The sequence below is a fragment of the Grampus griseus genome (genome assembly GCF_964374135.1).
Source record: "Grampus griseus genome assembly, chromosome: 6".
NCBI classification, from domain to species: domain Eukaryota; kingdom Metazoa; phylum Chordata; class Mammalia; order Artiodactyla; family Delphinidae; genus Grampus; species Grampus griseus.
This window is the reverse complement of record NC_139000.1, coordinates 32,712,470-32,737,523: the sequence shown is the minus strand read 5'-3', so window position 1 is coordinate 32,737,523 and position 25,054 is coordinate 32,712,470. Positions and strand designations below refer to the sequence as shown.

General features: G+C 47.8%; 1 protein-coding gene across 1 annotated transcript in view; it reads left to right on the top strand.

Moving 5' to 3' along the window:
• COL15A1 (collagen type XV alpha 1 chain) overlaps nucleotides 1-24,792 on the top strand; it is a 102,650-nt gene extending 77,858 nt beyond the window's left edge. The window contains exons 26-41 of the mRNA XM_082657472.1: nucleotides 2,362-2,415; nucleotides 2,516-2,575; nucleotides 4,065-4,133; nucleotides 4,251-4,292; nucleotides 6,819-6,864; nucleotides 8,608-8,688; nucleotides 9,108-9,157; nucleotides 9,255-9,356; nucleotides 10,261-10,405; nucleotides 14,249-14,313; nucleotides 15,631-15,759; nucleotides 15,897-15,956; nucleotides 16,691-16,750; nucleotides 20,963-21,148; nucleotides 22,583-22,698; nucleotides 23,709-24,792. Coding sequence (XP_082513598.1) covers nucleotides 2,362-2,415; nucleotides 2,516-2,575; nucleotides 4,065-4,133; nucleotides 4,251-4,292; nucleotides 6,819-6,864; nucleotides 8,608-8,688; nucleotides 9,108-9,157; nucleotides 9,255-9,356; nucleotides 10,261-10,405; nucleotides 14,249-14,313; nucleotides 15,631-15,759; nucleotides 15,897-15,956; nucleotides 16,691-16,750; nucleotides 20,963-21,148; nucleotides 22,583-22,698; nucleotides 23,709-23,922 — 1,479 coding nt within the window. The 3' untranslated portion in view covers nucleotides 23,923-24,792. The remainder of the gene's footprint in view (nucleotides 1-2,361; nucleotides 2,416-2,515; nucleotides 2,576-4,064; nucleotides 4,134-4,250; nucleotides 4,293-6,818; nucleotides 6,865-8,607; nucleotides 8,689-9,107; nucleotides 9,158-9,254; nucleotides 9,357-10,260; nucleotides 10,406-14,248; nucleotides 14,314-15,630; nucleotides 15,760-15,896; nucleotides 15,957-16,690; nucleotides 16,751-20,962; nucleotides 21,149-22,582; nucleotides 22,699-23,708) is intronic.
• Nucleotides 24,793-25,054: the final 262 nt, after the last annotated feature.

The following is a 25,054-nucleotide window of genomic DNA, read 5'->3' as shown; positions in this document are numbered from 1 at the left end:
TTGCCTTACTGCTCCAGGAATCTATAATTTTGGGGGGCTGCTGAACAATTTTTAAGCTACCAGTTCTCTCCAGATGAACCCTAAACTTGTCCCTCGTATATTTCTTTCCAAAGAACAAAGAAAACTCAGAGAACATCCACCACGGGTCAGATAGTGATGCTTCAACACAGATCATCTCATTGCATTTTCACCACCCTAAGAGGCTAATGTCTGAACCCCCATTTTATAGACCGGGAAACCGAGGTTAAAGAGGTTAAGTAACTAGCCCACTGCCATACAGCTTGTTAGTGACACAGCAGGGATTTGAACCCAGCCTGTCAAACTCTGTGTCCAGGTTTTTCCCAGCACACCTCACTGCCTCCAGTTGACGCCTTCATTCTTCTGAAACGTTTTGAGCTGGAGAACTGCACACTGGGGCTTGAATGCGGGGTTTGTTTGAGCTGGATCTCAGGCCTGGGGAGAAAGGACCTCACATTTCTCTAACAGGCATGTGTCCTTGATGAATGGCCCATAACCTCCAAGGTGCATCCTTCAAAGGACCTTCTAAAGCCTTTGGTCCCTTAAGTCAGGCAGAATGGATGCCCTAGAGAGGTGTCCTTGGCCCTAGCTTCAGGCTAAGGCAGACTGGGAGAGTCTTGTGTTAACCACTGGGTAACACTTACTAATACCCAGTATGGTGGGAAACACTAATTGTTAGCAATGGTGGCCGGCAAGCTGCTGCAGATGGCCAGGGTAGTTATTGCCACTGAAGCCCAGCTGTGCATAGCTTGCCAAGCACAGACAGTAAGGGGGCACCTTCTTGTAATTTGCATAAGGTGTCACATGGGCTGTCTATGGCCCTCATGATGAGTATAGCTTACCACACTAGAGCCTTGTTACTCGAAGTGTGGCCCATGGACCAGCATCATCAGCATCACCTGGGAGCTCGCTGGAACAGCAAAGCCTTATGCCCCACCCCGGATCCGCTAGATCTGCATTTTGATGAGATCCAGGTGACTTGCGCACAGTGATGTTTGAGAAGCCCTGCGCTAGAACGTACCGCCACGTGGCCTGTGGCCTGTTAACTACTTGCATTTCTTTTCCTGAGAGTAACCTGGTCTGGGTACTTTACATACAGAGCCTGTCTCAACACAGTCTATTTGCCATTCTTCAGAGTAAGTCTGAATACAGACTTATAGAGAGAGAGCAGGAAGAAGGGGCTTGATAGGCCCCAGGCTTAAACCAGTCATTCCCCTGGGAGACAGGACAGACCCAGTTACAAAACAGGAAAGGTGTCAACTGGAAGTAGGGCTTGTTCTGGGAAGAGGTGGTACATTGTATGCATCCTAGACACTGGAAGGCATGAGGGTTCCGGCAGGAGGTTGGAAAAGGGCAGTGGCTCTGGGAGCATGGGGACACAGGAAGCAAGTACTGGAATGCGGTCCATGGGCAGGGGCTCATCTGGAGAACTGGGGAGCCAGGCCAAGATTCTGGTCCTTCGGGACAGGTGGGAGCAAGTTAGGAACCAAATCCTGAAGCAGGTTATTGGGCTTGGCTGACATGAGGAGTGAAGCAGGACTGCATTATTCCAACGGGGGACATGGAGAACCCTGGGACATAAGACCTAAGGCAAAGGTCCACGTTCTGAGCTGGCCCAGCACATGGCTACCTGGGAGCTAAGGCCAGGAGCTACTGACCTCTTGCTTCTTTGTTAGCTCTGACTGGCTGAGAGGGTTGGGTCCAGCGTCTGGACTAGGGTAGAGCCCTGCAGGAGGGACTGAGCAAGTGGGTCCAGCTGAGGACAGAGAGGCCAGGGGACAAAGGAGCCAGGCAGGTGGACATTTCATAACTTCTCCTTGCCCTCCATCCTCCTATTAGTGGTTCATTGTCACCACTACCCACAAAGGTAGGCTGGATGCCCCCCATCTCCCTAGCCCTTGAGTTTCTGTTCTTTCCTTTTTAATTGAAATATATTTTACATACAGCACTATGTACATTTAAGGTGTACATGTTGATTTGATACATTTATATATTGTAATATGATTGCTGTTGTGGAGATAGCAGCTCTCTCACATCACATAATTATCATTTCTTTTTTGTGGTTGGAATAAAGATCTAGACTCTTAGCAGTTTGAGGATTATAATATTAATACAGCGTTGCTGTCCATATTCACTATACCGTGCATTAGATCTCCAGGACCTAGCTGTCTACTAGTTGCAAGCTTGTACCTTAAACCTCACCTCTCCTATTCCCCCACCCTCCTACCCCTGGTAACCACCATCTTACTCTGTTTTTACAACTTTGGCTTTTTTAGATTCCACATATAAGTGACATCATACAGTATTTTTCTCTTTCTAATCTGGTATTTACTTTGCCTCCAGGGGCCCAAAGGACCACCAGGACACAAAGGAGAATTTGGCCTTCCTGGACGACCCGTAGGTGTTGGGGTTTCTCATATTGCATATGAGGGAGGACATGTGGGCCAGGCTGGCCTGCGGGCAGTGGGTTTACTAAGGCCTCTCCTGTGGGTTTCAGGGTCGCCCAGGACTGAATGGCCTCAAAGGCGCCAAAGGAGATCGAGGGGTCATGATGCCGGTGAGTGCCACACCAGAGACCCAGCCCCATGCTGCCCCGGGGACGCGGCCCCAGAGCCAGTGTCCAGAGGAGGGGCGGACAAGTGCCAGGTCCAGTGAGCAGGGCTCGTGGACAGAATGCTCAGGAACGTTATTCTTCTTCCTCTGCTGCCACTTCCAAAGATCCTCCAGCCCAACCCTGTCCTCCGGCTTGCTCTCAGGAGGTCCCTGCCACCAAATCCACCTTAGTGGAGCATAGGCTTCCTTGTCCAGACCCCAGAGGGAGGGTAGGAGAACACAATCTGGGCTTTCTCAAGAAGTCTGGTTTCAAATCCCAGGTCTTCTGACTCGGGTAATATCCCATCCTTCCTGGGTTACACAGTCCTGGGGGTTTCGCATGTTGCTGGGGGTGCTCGGTGAGCGCTCTGGAGAGAACACAGACGGTCGATCAGCTGTGTAGGCAGGGCCTCACAAGATGACAGACACCGGAGCATCAACAGGGTCCCACGTCTGCAATAAGGAAGCCAGCATTTATTGAGCACCTACTGTGTACCAGACACTCTACAAAGTGCTTTTGAGGACAGGATCTCAGTCTTGATAGTAACTCTCCTAAGAGAAACTCAGTGGTGTTCTTGTTTTACACAGGAGGAAACTAGGGCCTGTACAAGTTAGTGACTCACTGAAGGTCCCCCATTTGCTGCATGCAAATGCAGCTCAAAGTGTGTTGCTGCTTCTGTTTCCACCCCATGGTCGCCGCTTTATATGCCTAGAAATGCAGAAATGCAATCGTATTGAATCACTGGGCACCGACTCACTCACCAAGCCTACTGGGGCTCCAGGTACAGCAGACACCGGTGCCTGCACTTGAGTGATCACATGGAGCTTCCTCGTGGGCCGGAGGCCTCTCACCTGTGGCCATAGCCTCCCCCTCCCCCTCCCCTCCTGCAGCTTCTGCTGCAGGTCCAGCTTGGGCTCCAGGCTTGGCGGAGCAAACATTGCACGGTGTCAAGGCCAGGCTGACCTGGCTCTGAAAGTGACTCTGCCATCTAACAGGAGTTGGCGTTTATTGTTACATTTATGAGGGGCTCTCCCAGGCACTGTATCCTGGGAAGGCCTCACTCCACCCGCCGCTCCATATGAGGGATGCGTCGATAGAGGTGGTGGGCTCAGTATCCTCTGAGCACTGCTCTTGGGGTCAGAATCTGGCTTCCAGTCTCCATTCCGCCATGAATTGCTGTGTGGCCTTGAGCAGGTCACTTCCCCTCTCTGGCCCTCATTATGTCCAATTGTAAGCCAGCGATGATACTTGCTCTGCTGTCGTGAAGATGCAGCGAGGCCACGGATATAGGTGTGCTCTGGGAAGAGACTGGCCTACCCATGGGAAGAGTTAGTTGGCTTTAGAGGACCCTCCTTTCCTCACTGTGTCTCCAAACCCTGGGGAAGTGTCCTGCAGCTGCCTCTGCATTCATAACAACCCGAACTCAGGGATGGCCTTTCTTTCCTCCCTTTAGGGCTCACCTGGCCTACCTGGTCCTCCAGGCCCCCCAGGACCACCTGGAGCTGTGATTAACATCAAAGGAGTAAGTTGGCAGTGGGGAGGTGGGGGAGACCTGAAGGAGGAGCGGGGGACAGCCCCAGACCAGCCTAAGCTGGAGTCGGGTGCCCTGATTCCCTCCTCTCATTCTCACTTCCCACAGGCCGTCTTCCCAGTTCCAGTCCGGCCACACTGCAAAACTCCAGTAAGTAGCGTATAGTCACTGCCTTGGCAGTGAAAGGCTTTGGCATAGAAAGCAACTCAGAGAAGATGAGTTTTTGTCTTGAGCCCCTTCTGTCTGTCAGTGTCCTCTTTGATGTCTTGTTATCACCTGCATATAGACCCTTGAGTGACTCGAGGTTTCTAGATAATAGATTGTGGCACTGAAATGTACTGGGTCTTCTAAGGGCACACATGTGGACAGAGTGTGTCTTTTAATGCAGTCAAAAAGCAGTGTCTTTTGTTAGCATGTTAGCTTCATGCTTGGAGCAGTATGAGAAGCGGGGAAATAGACCCCTTAAAATACAGATGAGAATAAAAAGGCAATTCTAACCAGCGCTCTTTACATTGGGAGCTTTGGGCTAAAATCTATGACTGTCCTTTCTCAACTGTCATATTACTGCACAGCACACAACCCTGAGAGGAGGGACTTTCTCTCCCCCTTTGTAATGAGGAAACAAACTGTGACTCAGACAAGCTCACTGACTTGTCTAAGGTCACAGGACGGACAGAGCTGGGGCTATCATGCAGGTCCCCTGACCACCAGGCAGCAGGTACAGGCACCCCAAGGGGTCAGACTCGTGGCTGGTCATCCAGCTGGTCAGTGCAGTGTCCCCGGGGTGTCACCCGTATTAGGTGTGGGGAAAACCAGGGAGGGTGGGCCTCTCCCCATGCACAGGCATTAGTCATGGAACTGTGCATAACTGTTCTCTCATTCATCCAACAAATATTTATCAAGGACTTACCAAGTGTCAAGTACAAGTGAGGGACCACAGGGGTGAACTAGACAGGCGTGGCCTCTGTTCTTGGGAGCTTGCAAATTACAGTTTAGAAGATTCTTTGAAGTGGGTTCTTAATTGATGCCTGTTGGAGGTGGTGATGAGACTTGGGTCAGAGGCTTTAAAATGACGCAGTTTGGCTGAGTGTTTGCCCAGACATCTGTCCATGTCTAAACTTTGAGACACCCAAGTCTGCATCCCATGGCCTGGGAACTCTGGCATGGAAGGCAGAGGATAGGACCCACTTGCGTAAGGTGACCAAGGGGCCTGCTGGCTCCCAGAACTACATGAGGACAACAGCTAACCAGGTCACGTTTACATCAGTGGCCTGAAAGGAATCCTAAAACGTCAGGGCTGGAGAGACCCTCCTGGGAGATGGCTGCCTCCCAGCCATAGAGAAGGGGAGACCTCAACCCAGAGAGGCAAGGTCCCACCGTGAGTTAGTGCCCGAAGCCCCTCCCAGCAAACATGATATCAGGCTTCAAATGAACCGGCCATGGGACAGTACTTGAAAAACTCAAGAGCGTTGTAAAAATGCTACTGCAATTACCGTGACCTGTGCTAGGACACTTTGCTGTGACCATGGCCTTTGGGGGTCATGATGTTCCTTAAAATAAGCCAAAGATGAACTCAGAGCATTTTGGGTTTTGATTTCATGTTGCCTGTCTGGACACCATGCAGGCTGGGGCATGGATGTTTCTTGACCAGCTCTCAAAATGGACATTTGAAAAAGCAATGCTTCCTCTCACATCCAGCACTTCACAAGCCCCTTCTCATTTCAGCCCCTTTCTAATACCTTAACATTTTACCCTTAACAATCCACCCCTGAGTGGAGCAACTTTATCAGCATAGCTGTCAGATATCAGCTGGGCACTGCTGCCTTTATTGTTAACTTAGAAATATTCTTCCTGGAAAATTCCTGTCCCCTCCCCTCATCTTCTCTTGGTGACCCCTGAGCATCTTGTGACCCTGCACCCAAAAGCATGGGGGGATCTGGTGTGAGAGGGATCATTCTGATTCTGCATGTTAACTGGGAAAAAGGTGAAGGTGGACTATTAAAAGCAGGGTGGCAGGTGGCTCTGTGTTAACAGACAAAGAAAAAAAGAAAGAAATGCAGGAATCTGGGGATGAACTGTGAAGGAATATTATCTTGAATAGCTTGGACTCCAGACCCCTGGCACTTAATGGGAAGTCTAGAATAGCCCCCCAGTCTAATGATAACTCCCCTTTATTAATTAGCACCACCATCAACTCCTGTTCAGTGTGCTCATCTTTGATTACACATGGCAGCAAAGCTAATGGCTGGCCCAGCTTCGTGGCTTGAGTACATCACTTGCACGAGTGCTTGACCTCTCACATGAATCAATCCTGATTGATCAGAAGGGAGGGCTAGAACACTCACAGTTGACCAGACCAAAATTGCCATGACTTTTTGTCTTAAAGCTTTGGGCTTTCCTTCTGCAGAGTTGTTCGGCCAGTAGGTCTCAGCCCAGCTCAGCTACATGATGCCCTCCCTGCCCCCACCTCCCGACCCTGCCCCACTTGAAGGCCTGGGATGCCTTGCATTGAGGGATACCGGGAAACTCAGGGCCTTTGGGGGCTACAACACCCAAGGAAGGCCTGACTCCATGACCTCACCCCTCGCCCCCAGGACAGGGGACTGTGTCTCCCTGTGCATGCAAACACCAGAACAGGGTTGCAGTGTATGACCTTGGCTTTCTCTCTCTCTCTAGGTTGGTACCACGTATCCTGGAAATTCAGAACTCATCACTTTTCATGGTACACACTCTTGTCTTCACCTTGTTTCTCTGGGACATTTCCTGACCCTCCTATCTCTGCAGAGGTGGTTTCCAATTGTCCAGTGCTGGGTGTAGACTTGGTGGTCAGGAAGATCTGTCTGGGTGTCATGGGAAGGGTGGTAGCTGGACAAAGGCTGTGGGACTGGTCACCTCTGTTTGCTTGTCACCCGTCTCCCTATTCTGTGCATCTCGGCTGAGTCTCCTAGCTAGCAGGCTGCACTCCATTTTTCCATTCATGTTAGTTTGCTCATAACACATCCACTGATAGCTTCTCCTTGCCTGGTGCTATCCCATGCACTGGGCTGAGACAGATGGATCCCATGCTCTTCCTGTCACCCAGGCCCTTAGACTCTGCTGGGTGAAACTCTTTAAAAAGTCGTTACAATGCAATATGCCAAGAGCTAATGCAGGGGAGGCCGTGGGAGCTCAGAAGGCCTTTGCTTCAGAGTGTTCCTGGACCAGCAGTGTCAGCACCTCCTGGAAGCTTGTTAGAAATGCAGAATCTCAGGCCTCATCACAGACCTGCTAGACCAGGAGCTGCATTTTCACAAGCTCCCTCCGAGGTGTATACACAGTGCAGTGTGAGACGCACCGGCTCTTAGTGATTAGTAAACATCAGCATGTTCATGGCCTGTAGGAGCTTATCTACCACACATTAGAGTGGGGATAGGCCAGGAGACGGGAGCCTGCAGGCAAGCAGTGACTCTGGTTCCCTGTCCCCACACACGCTGTCACACCATGTGTGCCCCTTTTGATTGAGAAGTCTGAACGCTTGCAGTTTAAACAGGGAAAGGCCTTTTTTTTTCCCCGAGTACTGACCTCTGGCTTGGCTCTGTCACTCCTGGCCTGCTTAGGTGGTGGTGTCCCTGCTGGTATCTGGCTTCATGGGCTTTTGGCCACTTTTGGTGACAAAGTCCAGGCTGTTCTCAAACTGCTTGTTCAGATCCAATTCAAGGCTCTCCCTACCCCTGGTGCAAGGTGGACCTTGGGGAGGAGATGGGGTGGAGCTCGATTTGCTTTCTTGGATCCCCAGTGTGTAGGCACACATTGGTCAGCTGATCTCTCTCGGGACCTGGGAACTCAAAGATCTAGTGTCCACCCACTCATCTAGGTGGGGAAAGGGGACTGCTTCCCTTCCCAAACTCTGTACTCCCAGGAGGCTTTCTCTGAGCCCCTCTCCCAGATAAAGAGTTTGCTTCTCACAAGTCCTGTGGGGAGTGGCGTACCGCACTTTGCGAGTGGAATACTTAGTAGCACCATTAGCTGTCCTCTGCGGCACTCCCGGAGAGTCCTCCCCTCCCCTTACACCACCGTGCTGCCCAGGCTTAGGTGGGATGGGACCGGGAGCTTGACTTGGTGTTGAGTCTCAGGCCACGTGTATGAAGCCGTCCAGGGGAGTTAATTGTAGCCTCTGCTGGGCTCCCATGATGCACTGCTGGCACCTTGAGGATGGTACTTATTCCATCCTGCCTCGCGCTACCCTCACTGTGTCTGTCTCCTTGAGAGCTTTCCGAGGTCAGGAATTGTGTCTGCTGCATCTACCTCTGCCTCTCCATCCTGTAGCAAAGGATTTTATACCCTCAACAGGCCTTTGTTGTTGAGTAGACTTAGCTCAAGGGGCTGAGTTTCAAATCTTGTCTCAAAAATGTTTTATATAGAATGAAGGTGATTTTCCACTCTTTTTTTTTTTTTTTTTTTTTAATGTGTGTGTATTTGGTGGCAGGTGTTAAAGGAGAGAAAGGATCCTGGGGTCTTCCCGGCTCAAAAGGAGAAAAAGGCGACCAGGGGGCGCAGGGACCACCAGGTATCCCAACTCTTGTTCTGGATCTTGTCCTTGATTTTTGTTTCTGAGAAATCCAATTGAGCCAGTAAGTAAGGCTAATTACATTACCACCCTGTCCATAAGCTCTATGGAATTCCAGAGAGACCCAGTCATGGGCAACACGTGTGCAAGATTGAACTTTGTCAAGAGAGACTGGAAGTTCTGATCGTTCCAGCTTCATCTGCAGAACGAGGCCTGGAGAGGACCAGGGACAAGCCTAGGATGCCACAGGGTCACAGGATCTGAACTAGTGCTCGTTTCCAAGCCCAGTGCCCCCTCTGTCAGCTAAACCAACGTGGGGTCACTTCTGCTAGGAACTCATCATGGTTGCCAACTTGGAGGCTTTGGTGTTTGAATTTCTGAGATTGATTGTGGATTTTTAAAAAGCGTTTCTTTTTCAGGCCCTGCTGTGGATCCAACTTACCTGAGACATTTTCTGAACAGCTTGAAGGTGAGCATTTCTCAACATCTGGCCTGTGTTTCCAAGTTCTCAGGCTTATGTCAGAGACTGGTTCATCTGACTCTTACTGGATGTTCTCTGCTTCCAGGGGGAGAACAGAGACAAGGGGATCAAAGGAGAAAAAGGAGACTCTGACAGCGGCTTCTCTGTGTCAGGGCCCCCGGGCCTGCCGGGAAGTCCAGGCCTGGAGGTGAGTAGCAACCCCTCCACACCCCTTCCTCGGGGAGTCACGGCGCTCCCTGAAGCCCCCCAGTGTGACGAGGCAGCTGGGAGCAAAGGCCAGTCACAGTACCACAGGCTGCAGGCAGGCCTTGGGCGTTGGCCTCTCTCCCCCATACTTGCTAATGGGTGGGGAGCCTGGCAGAGGCCACAGAGGAAAGGGAGCTAGCCAAGGCCACATGCACGCAGGTTGCTTCCACGTAACCCACCACCGTGCCTTATTCACATCGGCGGTGGAAAACTCAGCACAAAGAGTTGTTAATGGTAAACACATCAGATAACAGAGGCAGAAGGGAAGGTGAGGGAGATGTTTTTAGGGGGCTATTTGATTCTTCTGAAATTTCATCAAAGAAGGAGCCTGTAGATCGGCTTGGTCTTCTTAGGATGAGAAGTTTCTCCAGATCACAAAAGAGAAGTTCAAATTATGCCTCCACTGAGACTATGATCAGATCATTGACCCTCAGGGACCAGGAGCAAATTCTGGACCTGGAACTCGCCATAAGCATAGACTGAGCAAAGCCAGGAGACCAGGGTTCTCCTTCCAGCTCTGCTGCTGATTTGCTTTGGGACCTCGGGCAAGCCCTGCCCCTCTCTAGGCCTCTGTTTCTCCATCTATGAAATGCCGAGGCTGGACTAGATGAGCTCCAGGGGCCCTTCTGAGTCCAGGGCTCCCTAGGCTTCTCTGCTGTCATTCAACGTAACAACTGGGCCACCGCTCTTTAGGTCTTCCACCTCCTGGCTTGTGCCAGGACTGAGGATGATGATAACAATAGAGGATGTTTACTGACTTCTTATCAATGTCCTAACAAAAAGAACAGATGGGACTTCTAGTGACTAATGGTGCTTTCTCCCTTCTGTTACTGTGCACTTGACAGGGCCAGAAAGGGGAGACCATCATCGGGCCCCAGGGACCCCCAGGTGCTCCTGGCCTGCCTGGGCCACCTGGCTTTGGGAGACCTGGTTCCCCTGGGCCACAGGGACCCCCGGGGCCACCAGGACCTCCGGCTATCCTAGGAGCAGGTCAGTACTGCGAGTGGTGCCCAGCGTCACCACACCTGGGTGGCACGTCAGAGCCACACTATCCGACAGAGGGCTGCTTCCTGGGTGGAGCCTTCTTTCTCTTCGTTTTTCTTTTTAAATTGAGATATAATTTGCATGCCATAAAATTCACCCATTTAGAGTGCAAAATTTAATGGTTTTTAATATATTCACAAGGTTGTGCAGCCATCACCTCTCTCTAATTCCAGAACATTATCATCACCTTAAATAGGACCCCTGTACCGATTAGCAGTCTCTCCTCTTTTTCCTGATCTTCCCCTGATCTTGGAAACCATGAATCTACTTTCTGTCTCTCTGGATTTGCCTATTCTGGACATTTCTTATCAATGGAATCACAAAATACGTGACCTTTTGTGACTGGATTCTTTCCCTTAGCATAATGTTTTCGAAGTTCCCCCATGTTGTAGCATGTATCAGTACTTCCTTCCTTCTTATGGCTGAATAATATTCCATTGTATGGAGATACCACATATTGTTTATCTATTCAGCAGCTGATGAACGTTTGAGTTGTTCCCACTTTTTGGCTACTATGAATAGTGCTGTTGTGAACATTTGTGTACAACGTTTTATGTGAACATATGTTTTCAGTTCTCTTGAGTATAATGCCCAGGAGTGGAATCGCTGGGTCATATACATGGTTACTCTACTTTTGGAGGAACCACCAGACTGTTTTCCAAAGTGACTGCAACATGTTGCATTCCCACTAGCAGTGTACAAAAGGTTCCAATTTCTCCTCATTGTCAACAACATTTGTTATTATCATATCTTTTTTATTCTAGTCATCATTCATTCATGTGAAGTGATATCTCATTGTGGTTTTGGTTTGCATTTCCCTAAAGACTAATAATGATGAACATCTTTTCACGTGTGGGTGGAAGCTTCCTGGCTGCTTTGTCAATGCCTGGGCCTTAAGGGACTTAAGGACCAGCATTGATTCTACCCTTCTATGTAAAAATTTCACCCCTTGTACCTCACTTCCTCAAATGAAAAATGGGTGAAATAGAAGAAAATCTCCATTTATCAAGTACTTACCAAGTGCTGGGCACTCTGCCAGTCACTCTATTACATTATCTTACTAGATTCTCAGAAAGCCTTTCAAGGAAAGTATTAGCATCCACATTTTACAGAGGAGGAAAGTGAGACCCAGAGATGTTTAGGAACCTTTCCAAGGTCACACAGCTAATAAGTGGCATAAATGGAATTAGGACCCAGATCAGAGTAGCTCCGAAGCCTGTGTTCTTTCCACTGTGCCCATGGTGGAAAATAACAGCAGCAGCAATAATAGCATGAATGCATCATTTTTTGTTGTTTGGGTTGGCATGAGCCAGGTGTGGTGGAAGCACACCTGGGAGGAGACCTACAATGTCTGGGGCATCCGGGAGAACTTTACACAGGAGGTGACTTTGGGGCAAGTGACAGAAATGGAACTCAAACTAGCTCAAGTGCATAGGGAAACTTATTGGATGTGCAGGAGGGTGTGAACAAGCAATTTGTAAGAGGGGCAGGCATGCAGTGAGACTTCAGGTGCAGCCGGAACCAGGGATTCAGTCCCTGTGAGGATTCTCTGGCCATCTCTTGCTCAGCTGCTCTCTGACTGCAGCATCACGCTTCTTCACCATAAACCATATCCTCTGCATGGCGAGAAATACCAACAACCTACAGCTTCCACTGTCATCTAGAAATCTTGACCTTGTTTCTCAGTTTTAGTTTGAAAAGCCCTGGGGTGGGGATGTTCTGGGGAAGGACACTGACTGACCTGTCTTGGGCCAGATGCCCAACCTTGGACCAGTCATCTGTGGCCAGGAGGTGGGATCACATGAGACCATGACAGCTCCTTCTGGACCTGAATGGTCATAGAGGTGAAGGGGAAGATCTCAGGAGCAAGTGAGGATGCTGGTCCTGTAAAGAGAGAAGGTGCTGGGTGGATAAAACCATAGGTGCCTATACAACCTTGAGGGATACATAGGAATTACAAGGGGTGAAGGGGCATTGCAGGGTGAGTACAGGATTCAGAGACTCTGTTGTCCACAGTAGCCCTAAACTAGGGGGCCCTAGGACTCCTTGCTCCATTGAAAAGGATTACCCTTCACATAATATATAGCAATTCACAGTTTACAAAACACTCCCATATCCATTATCCCATTTAATCTTTTTGTTTTTTTTTAAATTTACTTATTTTTGGCTGTGCTGGGTCTTTGTTGCTGCGCCTGGGCTTTCTCTAGTTGTGGCGAGCGTGGGCTACTCTTTGTTGCGGTATGCAGGCTTCTCATTGCAGTGGCTTCTCTTGTTGCGGAGCATAGGCTCTAGGTGCGCGGGCTCTTTTAGTAGTTGTGGCATGTGGGCTCATTAGTTGTTGCTCGTGGGCTCTAGAGAGCAGGCTCAGCAGCTGTGGCGCACAGGCTTAGCTGCTCCACGGCATGTGGGATCTTCCCGGACCAGGGCTTGAACCCGTGTCCCCTGCATTGGCAGGCGGATTCTTATCCACTGCGCCACCTGGGAAGCCCCTATCCCATTTAATCTTAACAGCAACCCCAGGAGGGAGATGAAATGCATAAGATTATAAAACTCATTTTATGGATGAAGGCACCAAAGCTCAGAAAGGTTGAGTCTGACTCAAGGTCACAAATCCTAGGAAGAGGCATGGCTGGGGTCCAAATCCAAGTCCTCAGACTTTGTCTCCACTAGACATTCACCACCTGTGTATGAATTTTCAGGTCCTGTGTCAGACTACAGGCTTATTTGCAGTGACCTCAAAAATCTCATACAGTAATTTTACTGGGACTTGTACAAACATCCTTAACTCTACCAAGAGTTTTGCAGATTCTGGGGGGGAATTGGAGATCAGAGAGGTAGAAGGAGAGCAGAGGAATTGCTACAATAACATTTCTTTATGTTTGCCTAAAGTAAGGACTCTTCATTTGGGAACCATAAACTCCTAGAAAATTCAAAGATGTGCCTCAGGGAGCTATCATCCCACTAACATTCTAAGTAGAAGTGTGTGTGTGTGTGTGTGTGTGTGTGTGTGTGTGTGCGTGCGTGCGTGCGCGCGCACACACTTGCAGATATGCATATGTGCATTTTTCTAGGGGAGAGGGCAATAGCCTTGATTTGATTTTTAAGGGCATTTTGACTCCTCAAAAGGTAAGAATCTCTGGTTGGACGCTATACAATTTGCAAAGCACATTCCTAGTTTGTGTTCTCAGTTCTTAACACAGGCTAGTGAAGACGTACCTGTTTACATTTCACCGATGAAGAAGCTGGGGTTCAGAGAGCTTGTTGTTTCCCCAAGATCACACAGCTGAGAACTGACAAATCAGGAACTTGAGTCTCCTGGCTGGACGGCCAGGGCCCCTGTCACTGGCCTACCCTGCCCCCCTGTAGCCCAGCACCTTTTCTTCTTCTTTCTGAGCCTGCTTCCTCTGTTCAGTAATTACCTGTTTGTCTCTTGAGAGAAATAAGTTGTATGAGTCAGAGCATTTTTGGATGCAAGTGACAGAAAATTCAACTCAGACTGACTTATACAAACAATTGAAATAACAGGAATTTATTCACTTATAAAACTGGAAAGTCTTAGGCATGACTTCATCCAGGGCTACAGTCAAGAATCTCAGTTCTCCCCCAAACCAGTCAATGTGGCTGAGTCATATGCTGGGCACAGAGCTCCTAAGATTCGGCTACGAGGTGCAACACTTTGCGGCACTGTGAGTGGGGTGGTGAACGCTCCCCTCGGTGACCAGCTGAACGTCGGAGGCATTTTGCAGAGAGTATGCTATTTTGTAACTTCTCTTTTCTGCTTTGTCTTAGCTGTGGCCATTCCAGGCCCACCTGGCCCTCCAGGACAGCCAGGGCTTCCCGGATCCAGGAACCTGGTCAGTATTATCATCAGTGTGTCTTCATCTTTCTGCTTTGGATGGGTTTCCTTAGAACTTTGGCTGCAGTGTTTAGGGGCTGGCACACCTTCTCTGTTGGAGTTAGGCCTCCATGACAATAGAAATGGTATAATTTCACAAACAGGGTATTTATTATCTCTTTGGATGACTTATTAAGTAAAAAGATACAGACTACAAAATCATTTATGATTTAAGTTCCACCTTTCCAATCGTTAATTGACTAAACTGTAACAAGAGCCAATCATATTACATCAAAAAACACAGGCACAAGAGCTTAAAGAACCTCACAGGAGGCCCTGTGCTGGTTACATTTCCCCTGGGTAATGCAGCCTTCTCCATTCTACCGAAGGATGTCTCTTGTACCTTGTTACCCTGCAGATCATTGGAGCAGGATATGGCACACAGAGATCGTTGTGATGCACAGAAAAGGGACAAATACCTCATTAGGGTGTCAGGAGTCCTAGGAATGCTCTTTGGTCTTTGATAGATTTTATTTGGAAATTTGGGCTGCCAGATGAAGAACTGTCCAACAGTAGATGGAATTTCGATATTTGGTACCTTTGGGGGATGCCTGAGTCATTTTAATCACAAAGTCATCTTCAAAGCTAGGTGAAAATTAAGTTTTTATAATCTTTCTCAGTTGAAAAGGTTGATATTTCCTTGAGACTTGACACTTCTCGATAGATTTTTCCAGCTTTTATGCCTGTGCCTGGCTAGGCCGAGATGGCTGTCTGATCTTTGGCAATTTTCTAGACAGAGAAGTTACAGGCCCCCATTTTCTGCTGTGTATTTAATACTGGAACTACCCAGCCAGGCAAAAAAGATTTAAGACGTGGGTAGAGTAACTCACTCGCTTACATTTCTTACTCCAAATGAAAAGCAATTTGCAGCAGCGTGAGCTAACAAAACACATGTAACGATGTCGGTGCCGTTGTGCAGCTCACACCAATGGAAGCGGGAAAACGTACCCATGATTTTGCCAGTACCAACGTCCAACAGAGCCAACTCTGCTAACAGTTTTTAAATGTCTTTGAACTCTCAGGATACTATCTTCTTTGTCTTAATTTGTTTATTGTAATTGAGATTTGTGTTTCAAGGTAATGCATGTTTTCGTTTTATCGGAAAGAAAGTCCTCTGGTTATTAATGAAGTTATATATCTCTCTGTGGCACAATAAGACTTTCCCCTGGCTGTGAGGGGATGGCTCATATTTGACTTTACAGAGAGGCCAGTTTTTCAAATTGTGCCGTCGCTGTGATGATAACCGCAATGTTTGCAATTTGAAATTATCTGACAGGTTACAGCATTTAGCAACATGGCTGACATGTTGCAGAAAGCCCATTTGGTCATAGAAGGGACATTCATCTACCTGAAGGACAGCACCGAGTTTTTCATTCGTGTCAGAGATGGTTGGAAAAAATTGCAGGTAATTCTTTAACAAACCGCCTCCAAGTACCCTGTAAAAATAACATCCTACTCCTGTAAATGCCATTTTTCCGATTTGAAAATAGGCGAACAGTTTCTAGTTGACGTTTCATTTTCAACGTGCTCTTTTCCTTAAAGCTGGGAGAACTGATCCCCATTCCGGATGACAGCCCACCCCCCCCTGCGCTTTCCAGCAATGTGAGTCGTTTCCCTGCCTTACCTCTAACTCCTTCATTCACCAGCACTTGCTGAATCCCCTTGGCATCCAGTATCAAGCTCTCCAGACTCTGGACAGCCAGCTCTGCATGGTTCACTATCTGGCAGAAGCCCCAAAATTGCCAAGTGCCAACAGAACGTTCTCACAACAGCTGGAGGGAGAGCTGGACCCAGACGCTGGAGACCTGCCATTCCCATGTCGTAGCTGAATCCTCTTGGGCAAGGGAATTCCCTTCTCTTGGCCTCAGTTTATTGATCTGTGAAAACACGGTTGGCATAAGCAATCTAGAAGAGCCCTTTAATATTTGACACTGAGACTTCCTTGCCTGATAAGAACACCAGCAGCTTGCGTTGTCCACTATTTTAACCTTACAGCTACCCTTTGAGGCAGGTGATAGCATTCCCACTTTGCAGGTGAGGAAGCTGAGGCTCTCAAGAGGTGCCTTGCTCTATTAAGTGAATGAGTTCGTTGTAAAACATGGACTTCTTCCTTGATTCAGCACTCTTTCTAAAAGTCTGGAGAATATCCACTCCCTTTCCGAGGATAATTTTTCGTTCATGTGTGAAACTCTTCACAGTTAAGAGTGGTCCAAAGACCGTGACAAACTGTTTAAAGCAGCTTTTCAAGAAACATTGCACTTGTACCTTAATGTACGGTGAAGAACAGATTGAATGCATATTCAGGACTGTTTTTTTTTTCCTTTTTTACCTGACAGTCTCATCACCTTCAGCTTCCACTGGCGTCTATTTCAAGTGCTAATTATGACAGACCTGCAGTAAGTACAATTCATGCATTTACTGTACAGATGCCGAAAGTGTGTCTGTCATGTGCCAGTCCCCATGCTTGGCACACAGTTCCTGCCCTCAAGATGCGTATAGACTAGCCAGAGAGGCAAATAAAAGATAGGTAATTCCAATACAGTGTGAGAAGTCGTTTGGGTGAGGCAAACACAGGGCACTGGGAGTGTTAGGAAGGTCAAAGAAGTCTGCCTTCTTTGGAGGAGGTGACCTTTAAATCACGACCTGAAGGACAGCTGAGAACAGGGGAGAGCCAGGTAAGGGGAGGGGAATGGGAGTCCCAGGCAGAGGGAGTATGGAACAGAGGCAGGCAAGGGCAAGTGCTGTACATTTCTCTAATTCCAAGTATTTCAGTCTTGCTGAAGGAGTAGAGTTCAAGGCAGGTAAGGGAAAAGTATAGTCTGCATAGGGCAAGGTCACTCATCAAGGACCTGAAAGCCAGGCCAAGGGCTTTGGCCTTTTCCACTGGGCAGTGGGGGAACAATGAAGGATTTTAAGGAAGACAAGGGTAAATATGAGAAGGGCATCAGAGAAATTACCTTGCTTATAATGTACAAATGGATTAGAGGGCACAGGACCAGGGACCCAAAGACAGTTAAGTAGTTACTGTATTATCTGAACTAGGATCACAGCCGTGAACATGTAGAAAAGTGGGCAGATGGGAGAGAAATTAAGGAGGCAGGAGTGACAATTTGGTCATTGGTCGGGTATGGGGCAGTGAGGATGAGGGCGATCAGGAATGATGCCCAGGTTTCTGCTTGGGTAACTGAGTGGTGATAGATTTTTTTTTCCAGGGATCATTTTGTTGCTTAGATCTGAAACTCTCACTCTATTTCTTCACTAGCTTAAATGAAGATTTTATTCAGATAATTGCAGGAACCTCATGGAACTCAATTGCAGGAAGTACAACAGGGCCTGTGGACTCTTGTTCCTGCTATTAGTATCTCTACAGACCAGCCTCTGCAAAGGTCTTTCCTCCTGCTTCCCCTCCACCCTCACCCCAGCACACAGACATAGGTTACATCTGCAAAGCTTGCGCACAGCCTTGGGTTGCCATGGCACTGATCCTGGCCTCAACTCTATGGGATCTTACGGCTGCAGAGCTCAATACCACCTCAGTCTTGGGAGAGGTAGTCTACATGGGTCAGTTGCCTACTCCCAGTCAAATCAAGAGTAGCCAAGGGACTTCCCTGGTGGCGCAGTGGTTAAGAATCTGCCTGCCAATGCAGGAGACACGGGTTCAAGCCCTGGTCCGGGAAGATCCCACATGCTGCGGAGCAACTAAGCCCATGCACCACAACTACTGAGCCTGCGTGCCACGACTACTGAGCCTGTGTGCTACAACTACTGAAGCCCACATGCCTAGAGCCCGTGCTCTGCAACAAGAGAAGCCACCACAATGAGAAGCCCGCACACCACAACGAAGAGTAGCCCCCGCTCGCCACAACTAGAAAAAGCCCGTGCGTAGCAACAAAGACCCAACGCAGCCAAAAATAAATAAATTTATTAAAAAAAAAAAAAGAGTAGCCAAGAGAGGAATGGAGATGCAGATGTGGAGAGTGGATGTGTAGACACAAGGGGTGGAGGGGATGAATTGGGAGATTGGGATTGATGTATGTGCACTGCCATGTGTAAAATAGATGGCTGGTGGGAGCCTGCTGTGTAGTGAGGGGAGCTCGGCTCAGTGCTCTGTGGTGACCTAGGTAGGTGGGATGGGAGGCGGGTGGGAGTGGGGTCCAGGAGGGAGCGGATATGTGTATACACGGCTGGTTCACTTCGTTGTGCAGCAGAGGCTAGCACAGCATTGTGGAGCAGCTATACCCCAATTTTTTTTTAATGTAAAAACAAAAAAATAGAGCAGCCAAGAGAATGAAATTGAATGGCCTGAGGCCACTCTGTTTAGCAAGTATTGTGGGGACACTTTCAAAGAAGAAGGCATAGACTTGGCGGACACCAGAAACACGTTTCCTTTAGTGCTGCCATCCACCGAGCAGGAACTGATGTAGGGCCTGGTGAGCCTGCAGTACCTGTAGGATATCTGAGTGGAGAGCAGCAGGAGGAAGCAGGATCAGAAGGTCTGCAACCCTGCAGTGGGTCTGGTCTGGAGATACAGACTTGGGAGTTTTCAGCAGAGCTATGGAAATTGTCTTGGGGATGGTAGGATTCCCAAAAGAGAATCTATATGGTGAGAAGAGATTGGATTGCGAGGAGCAAAAACAAAAAGGAACTGATGGAAGACATACGAGAAGGAAACCGGGAAGCCATCGCCAGAGAGGAAGAAAGAATGCCAAGCAAGATAGAAGCCAGCAGTGTCAAATGCTGCCAAGAGGCCCACTGAAAGGACTAAAAGGTGTTGTTCAAATTGAGAAACTAGAGAAAAGCATTTCTGTAGCATGGAGAGATGCCAACAAGATTCTGGTTGGTTGCAGAGTAGATGGGAGGTGAGGAAATAGAGAAGCAAGTATAGGTAACCCTTCAGAAAGCTTAGTTATGAGGGGAGACGTTAGGGCAGTAGCTACAAAATTTTTTTATAAATTCTAAGGCAATACATATTCATTGTAGAAAATTTGGACAATGAATAAAAAGAATGGGGAAGGGAACTTTCCTGGTGGTGCAGTGGTTAAGAATACACCTGCCAATGCAGGGGACCCGGGTTGGATCCCTGGTCCAGGAAGATCCCACATGTCGCAGAGCAACTAAGCCCATGTGCTGCAACTACGGAGCCCGTGTGCTGCAACTACTGAAGCCCACGCACCTAGAGCCCATGCTCCACAACAAGAGAAGCCACCGCAAGCAGAAGCCCACGCACCGCAACGAAGAGCAGCCCCCGCTTGCCGCAACTAGAGAGAGCCAGTGCGCAGCAGTGAAGACCCAACACGGCCAAAAAAAAAAAAGAATGGGAAAGAAAATAGTAAATCACTTATAATTTTACACAACTACAACCATCTTCAAAAAGCCATTTTAATGTTTGATTGTGGAAATGTCACTGTCTTCATAAAAATGATATCTATTCATGATAGAAATGTTCCAGCGGTTAAAGGTATAGAAACATGAGAACATAAAAGCCCCCAATCTCACCATTCAGAAGCAGCCATCATTGCAGACATTTCTCTGTGCATCTCCTTAAAGAAGGAGAGGTGGATGTGGTGGGGTTGGAGGTGTGGCAGGGAGACCTGCACTCACCGCTGCCCCTTTCCTAGGTGTCCCCTGGTATCAGGGAAGCGCAGTCCATCAGGGCCTCTTGCGACTGCCCTTGGGTGTAGCCCCCAGAAACACGGCAGCAGAAAGGTGATGAGACCATAGGGCCTCTTCCCTCGGGTGCCACAGTCTTCAGACACATAAGAGGGAGGAAGACGTGTTTAAGATATTTAACAATATTTTCCTTTTCTGGCAACATGGGCCCGGGTCCTGCACCAGCTCTATGCTAATGAGATAAAAGTTACTCCTGACATGAGATTGAGGAGGGAGATGACTACCCCTTGAGTACTGAGTATAATTCCGAGGGTACAGCAGAAAGGGCTGGGAGAGAGGGCCGCAAAAGAAGGCTGGGTTTGGGGAGAGAAAGAGTGGGAGAAAGCAGATTATGGAATGGCTTTTATTTGGGCTCCTGACAAAGGTGGCAGGAATGTGAGGCTAGAATTACTGTATGACCCCTAGTTTCCAAAAGGGTCTATCCCAGCAGTCTTAGTAATAAATGTCATGACCTTCTCCTTTCAATGCCTTTTCCCTCTGGTCCCTCATGATCAGCCCCAGGCCTACTCAGGAGGTGGAAGAAAGGGCAGGAGGCAGATAGCTTGATGTAGCTCTGAGATCTAGGACCAAAGCCAGCTTAAAAACCTCCTAGAAACTCAATGAGGGGCAGACCCACAGATGGCCTGCCTGCAGGCTGGATTCAGATCTCTGAAGTGCTTTATTTTGTTTTGTTTTCCTCATATATGGAAGAAATTTCTACTATTTAGAGCTGTTCAGATTGCTGACGCAGGCTGCTTTGGGACACCTGAGCTCTCCTTCCCTGGAGATGGTCCAGCAGGGGCTAGAATTCCAATGTCAGGTAGAGGTTGAGTAAGGTGACCTCCAGCGTGCCTTCCGTTGCAGCAAGTTTGGGATCTTATTAGGAACATGTGAAGGTTATGGGGTTGGAGTTTGCTTTAATTCTTCAACTGCACCGTCTTTTCTCTCACTTTTTTCAGCTACACTTGGTCGCTCTGAACACGCCATTTTCTGGGGACATTCGAGCTGATTTTCAGTGCTTCCAGCAGGCCAGGGCAGCAGGACTGTTGTCCACCTACGAAGCATTCTTATCCTCCCATCTGCAAGATCTCTCTACAGTTGTGAGGAAAGCAGAGAGATATAGCCTTCCAATAGTGAACCTTAAGGTAAAAATAAATATCGTTCCCATTGCCTCCTGGATGGACTGGTTTCCACGGGGACTAGAGGCAGTTGCCACTCCTGACATCATCAGAAGTATGTTGTTTCAAGGCCCTGATTAGCTGTGTGACTTTGGGTGGTTACTTTCCCTCTCTGGACCTCAGTTGCCTTATATTTACAATGGCCCTTCCTGTTTGGATGGTTTATGACCCTTGGAGCAGACAGGAGGGATAGTAATGACCTCTTTCATTTATATAGCTTTTGTGCTTGTTTACAATGCACTTCATATCCATTATCTTAATAGATACACCCGATAAAAATGGGAGTTATTCTTTTCTGTTTGTCAGTTGAGGAAACTGAGGCTCACAGGGAGAAAGCAGTTTACTCAAAGTCACTACAAACTGGAATTAGTTTCCTCGACCCCCTCTTAGTTCCACCTGAGGATGCCTTCTGTAGAGCACTGGCTGAGGGGCACCAGAGAACAGCTGGTGAGCCCTGGTCCCAAGGCAGAGCCACTCTGTCCTGCACCCTGGTTTGGTACCCTCAGATATTTCTCTGCCCTCATTCACTGGCAAGGCAGGGCCCCGCATCATCCCTCAGTTATACCATGGAAATAGCCTACTTCTTTAAGGCTACAAGGGGCAGCTCTGTTGCTGCTCACACACATCCTGGGTCCTGACCCCTAACCAGACCTCAAAGGTGCTTCGAGACCCTTTGGTCCCTGTGAACCCCAGTACTCCAGTTTGGAACCTTGAGGCTGGCAAGTCCATCCTGACCCCACACCCAGCACTTCCCATCCCGTCTTCCAAGGTTCTGTTCCACCACATTCATCCACTTAGACTGTATTCTTGGAATACAAATAACCGAAGGAAAAGGAGTAAGAAGTTCATCTCCACATCATCCACTTGTAGGTTAGCACAAGGCTTGGCACAAATTCGAAGCTCAGTATATACGTTTAAAATAGCAATGATAGGGCTTCTCTGGTGGCGCAGTGGTTGAGAGTCCGCCTGCCGATGCAGGGGACGCGGGTTCGTGCCCCAGTCCGGGAAGATCCCACATGCCGCGGAGTGACTGGGCCCGTGAGCCATGGGCACTGAGCCTGCGCGTCAGGAGCCTGTGCTCCGCAACGGGAGAAGCCACAACAGTGAGAGGCCCGCGTACCGCAAAAAAAAAAAAAAAAAATAGCAATGATAAAAACCTAAAACACACTTTTGATAGGGAGGCGACTTTATACACATATAGTAAAAGAAATTACCTCAAGAAATAAGACCGTAAAGCCAAAAGGGTTCAAGGAAAGATTATAAAATCAAACCACAAGTATTTCCTGAGTTCTCACTCTGTCCAGGATCTGGGATTGGGGTTAGGGACTTCTGGGCCTTGAAGAATGGATAAATATTTGCAGGCTGTTTGTATGATTCTAACATGGCATTTTGTCTCCATAGGGCCAAGTACTTTTTGATAATTGGGACTCAATTTTTTCTGGCCATGGAGGTCAGTTCAATACACATGTTCCAATATATTCCTTTGATGGCCGAGACGTAATGACAGATCCTTCTTGGTAAGTAGAGGTGGAAGCCCTTGAAGTATATCATATGATAGACAGTTTTAGGAGACAGTCTAACAATGGGATGCCCTTATCAGCTGCTCCTTTGGGGTGCTGCCAGCGTAAAGCCTCAATGAGGCAGCCAGGGGCCATGGAGAGAGCCTGGCCATGGAACCAGGAGACCTGGGTCCAGTAATTTAATATGGGACCTTGAGCAAGGCACTTCCACTCTTTGAGCCCCAGTTGCCTCACCTGTCAAATGGGCAGGATAATCATATCCATATGGATAAGACTGTTGTGAGAATTAAAAGGTAAGTGTGAGAACATCTAGCATACAGTAGGCACTTAATAAGTGGTAAGTAATGCTATTCATGGTGATTCTTTAACCCTATACTGTGAGTTACACTCTAATTCTTTGAAAATTATGTATGCTTTTAAGAATAGAACAACTCAGTAAACTTTTCCTCAGTGTCTACTCTATGCCAGGCCTAATGCCAGGCCTGGAAGTCACAGTAATAAACCTACACAGCCCCTCTCCTTTCAAAGCTCGTAGTCTGTGGGAAGATAGACACAGACTAGCTACAATTCTAGACGTAATATTGTCATTGGAAAATGGAGAAACAGATAAGATGGTAGGAGCACAGAGGAAAGAGTCATTATTCCTTGGTGGTGAGAATCAGGAAGCCTTCCTGTAAGAGGGGGCGTTTAATGGACTTGTGAAAGATGAGAAGGAATCACTGAAAATGAAAGCGAGGCCATTCCAGACTAAGGGGCCTCATGAGCAAAGGTTCAGATTCACGAAAGCAGAGAGTATGATTTCAGAGCAAGTACAAGCTGGATATGGTTGGAATGCAGTGTGTTCAGAAAGTTGGAAACAGTGATAAAGACAGAGAGGTGATGTGCAGTCAGACCCTGGAGGGTTCAGGAGTTTGACTTGACTCACTAGACTTATGCCAATTTGCTCACCGAGATATGCCACAAAGAAGGGTCATTTCAAAAAGTAACACAACAAAATTCCTTTTCAGGCCCCAGAAGGTTGTTTGGCATGGCTCCAGCACCCACGGAGTCCGTCTCGTGGATCAGTACTGTGAAGCGTGGCGAACCGCCGACATGGCAGTCATGGGCTTGGCCTCCCCGCTGAGCACGGGGAAGATTCTGGACCAGAAAGCATACAGCTGTGCTAATAGGCTAATTGTTCTGTGTATCGAAAACAGTTTCATGACAGATGTGAGGAAGTAATGACCTTCCCATGATTCTTAAGAGTTTTCCAATTTTTTTTTTTATGTGAAGAGTTGACACTGAAATCTAAAATGTTTAAACGTTGTAAATATTAGTTTTTTATTACACATTCATCACAACAGCAACCAAAGAAAACATACCTCAATACACTCAAAACTGAAGACAGAAAGGACTCAGATCAAAGATAAAATCTGATCCATCTATTGGTGCTAGATTCTGCAGGAAACCCATGCAGTGTAAACACATCCCAACACGGTTAACAGCAAGTTGAAAACAAAGGCCTTGGCACTCTGCCCACTGCATCCTTCAGAAAGTGATTTCCTTCTTTTAACCGTTGTTGAGTGTAAGATGTCCTTCATGTTTTCTTACAAAGTCAGTGTTTAGAAGTGTATCCCTTTCTAAGTTATGTGCAGACCAAATGTTTTGTTCTTTAATATACATCCATTGTTTGCAACTGCTATTCATACAGAGAAACAGAACTGCTCAAAATGATCCTATTTGTATTTTCTGATATTACCAGACTTTAATGTTTTTTTCCTAAAATATTATTGCCATCTTGCTTTAGGAGTTTTATATTTTGACACAACGTATTTTAGTATGGTATCTGTTTATATAAATGACTTGCTGGAAAAGTTTAAACTCCCAATGATCTGAAACTAGAGAAGAAATAGCACATAATTACTACCTTTCCTGTGGTGGCCCTTTCCCCACACCCCACCCTGATTTTATAACTTCCATTTGGCAATGCTTGAATTATAACTGCGATTCAACAAACAGGTTCATGAGGATGAATTTTCTGAGACACGTATACCTTCATGCTGTACACTTTGATTCTTTTTTTTCCATGTAAGTGAACATAAAAACATCTTTTCCAGGCGCTTTCTTCTGTTTGACTTTTTCCCCCCAGTTCCTTTGTTCTTCACCAGTGATGTGGAAGCGGCCCTGGGGTGGGTTTGCTAACCCTGTCACTGCCACTTGTGCTACCCCTCAGGAGATGATCAGAGAACAGGAAGATTTTCCCATCATGCTCCTCTGCTCCTGCCTGTTGTCTTCCACTCAGTGGGGGCAGAAGAGCCCCAGTGTGACAAACAGGATCAACTGTGTCTCAACACATGACTTTGGGCAAATCTGC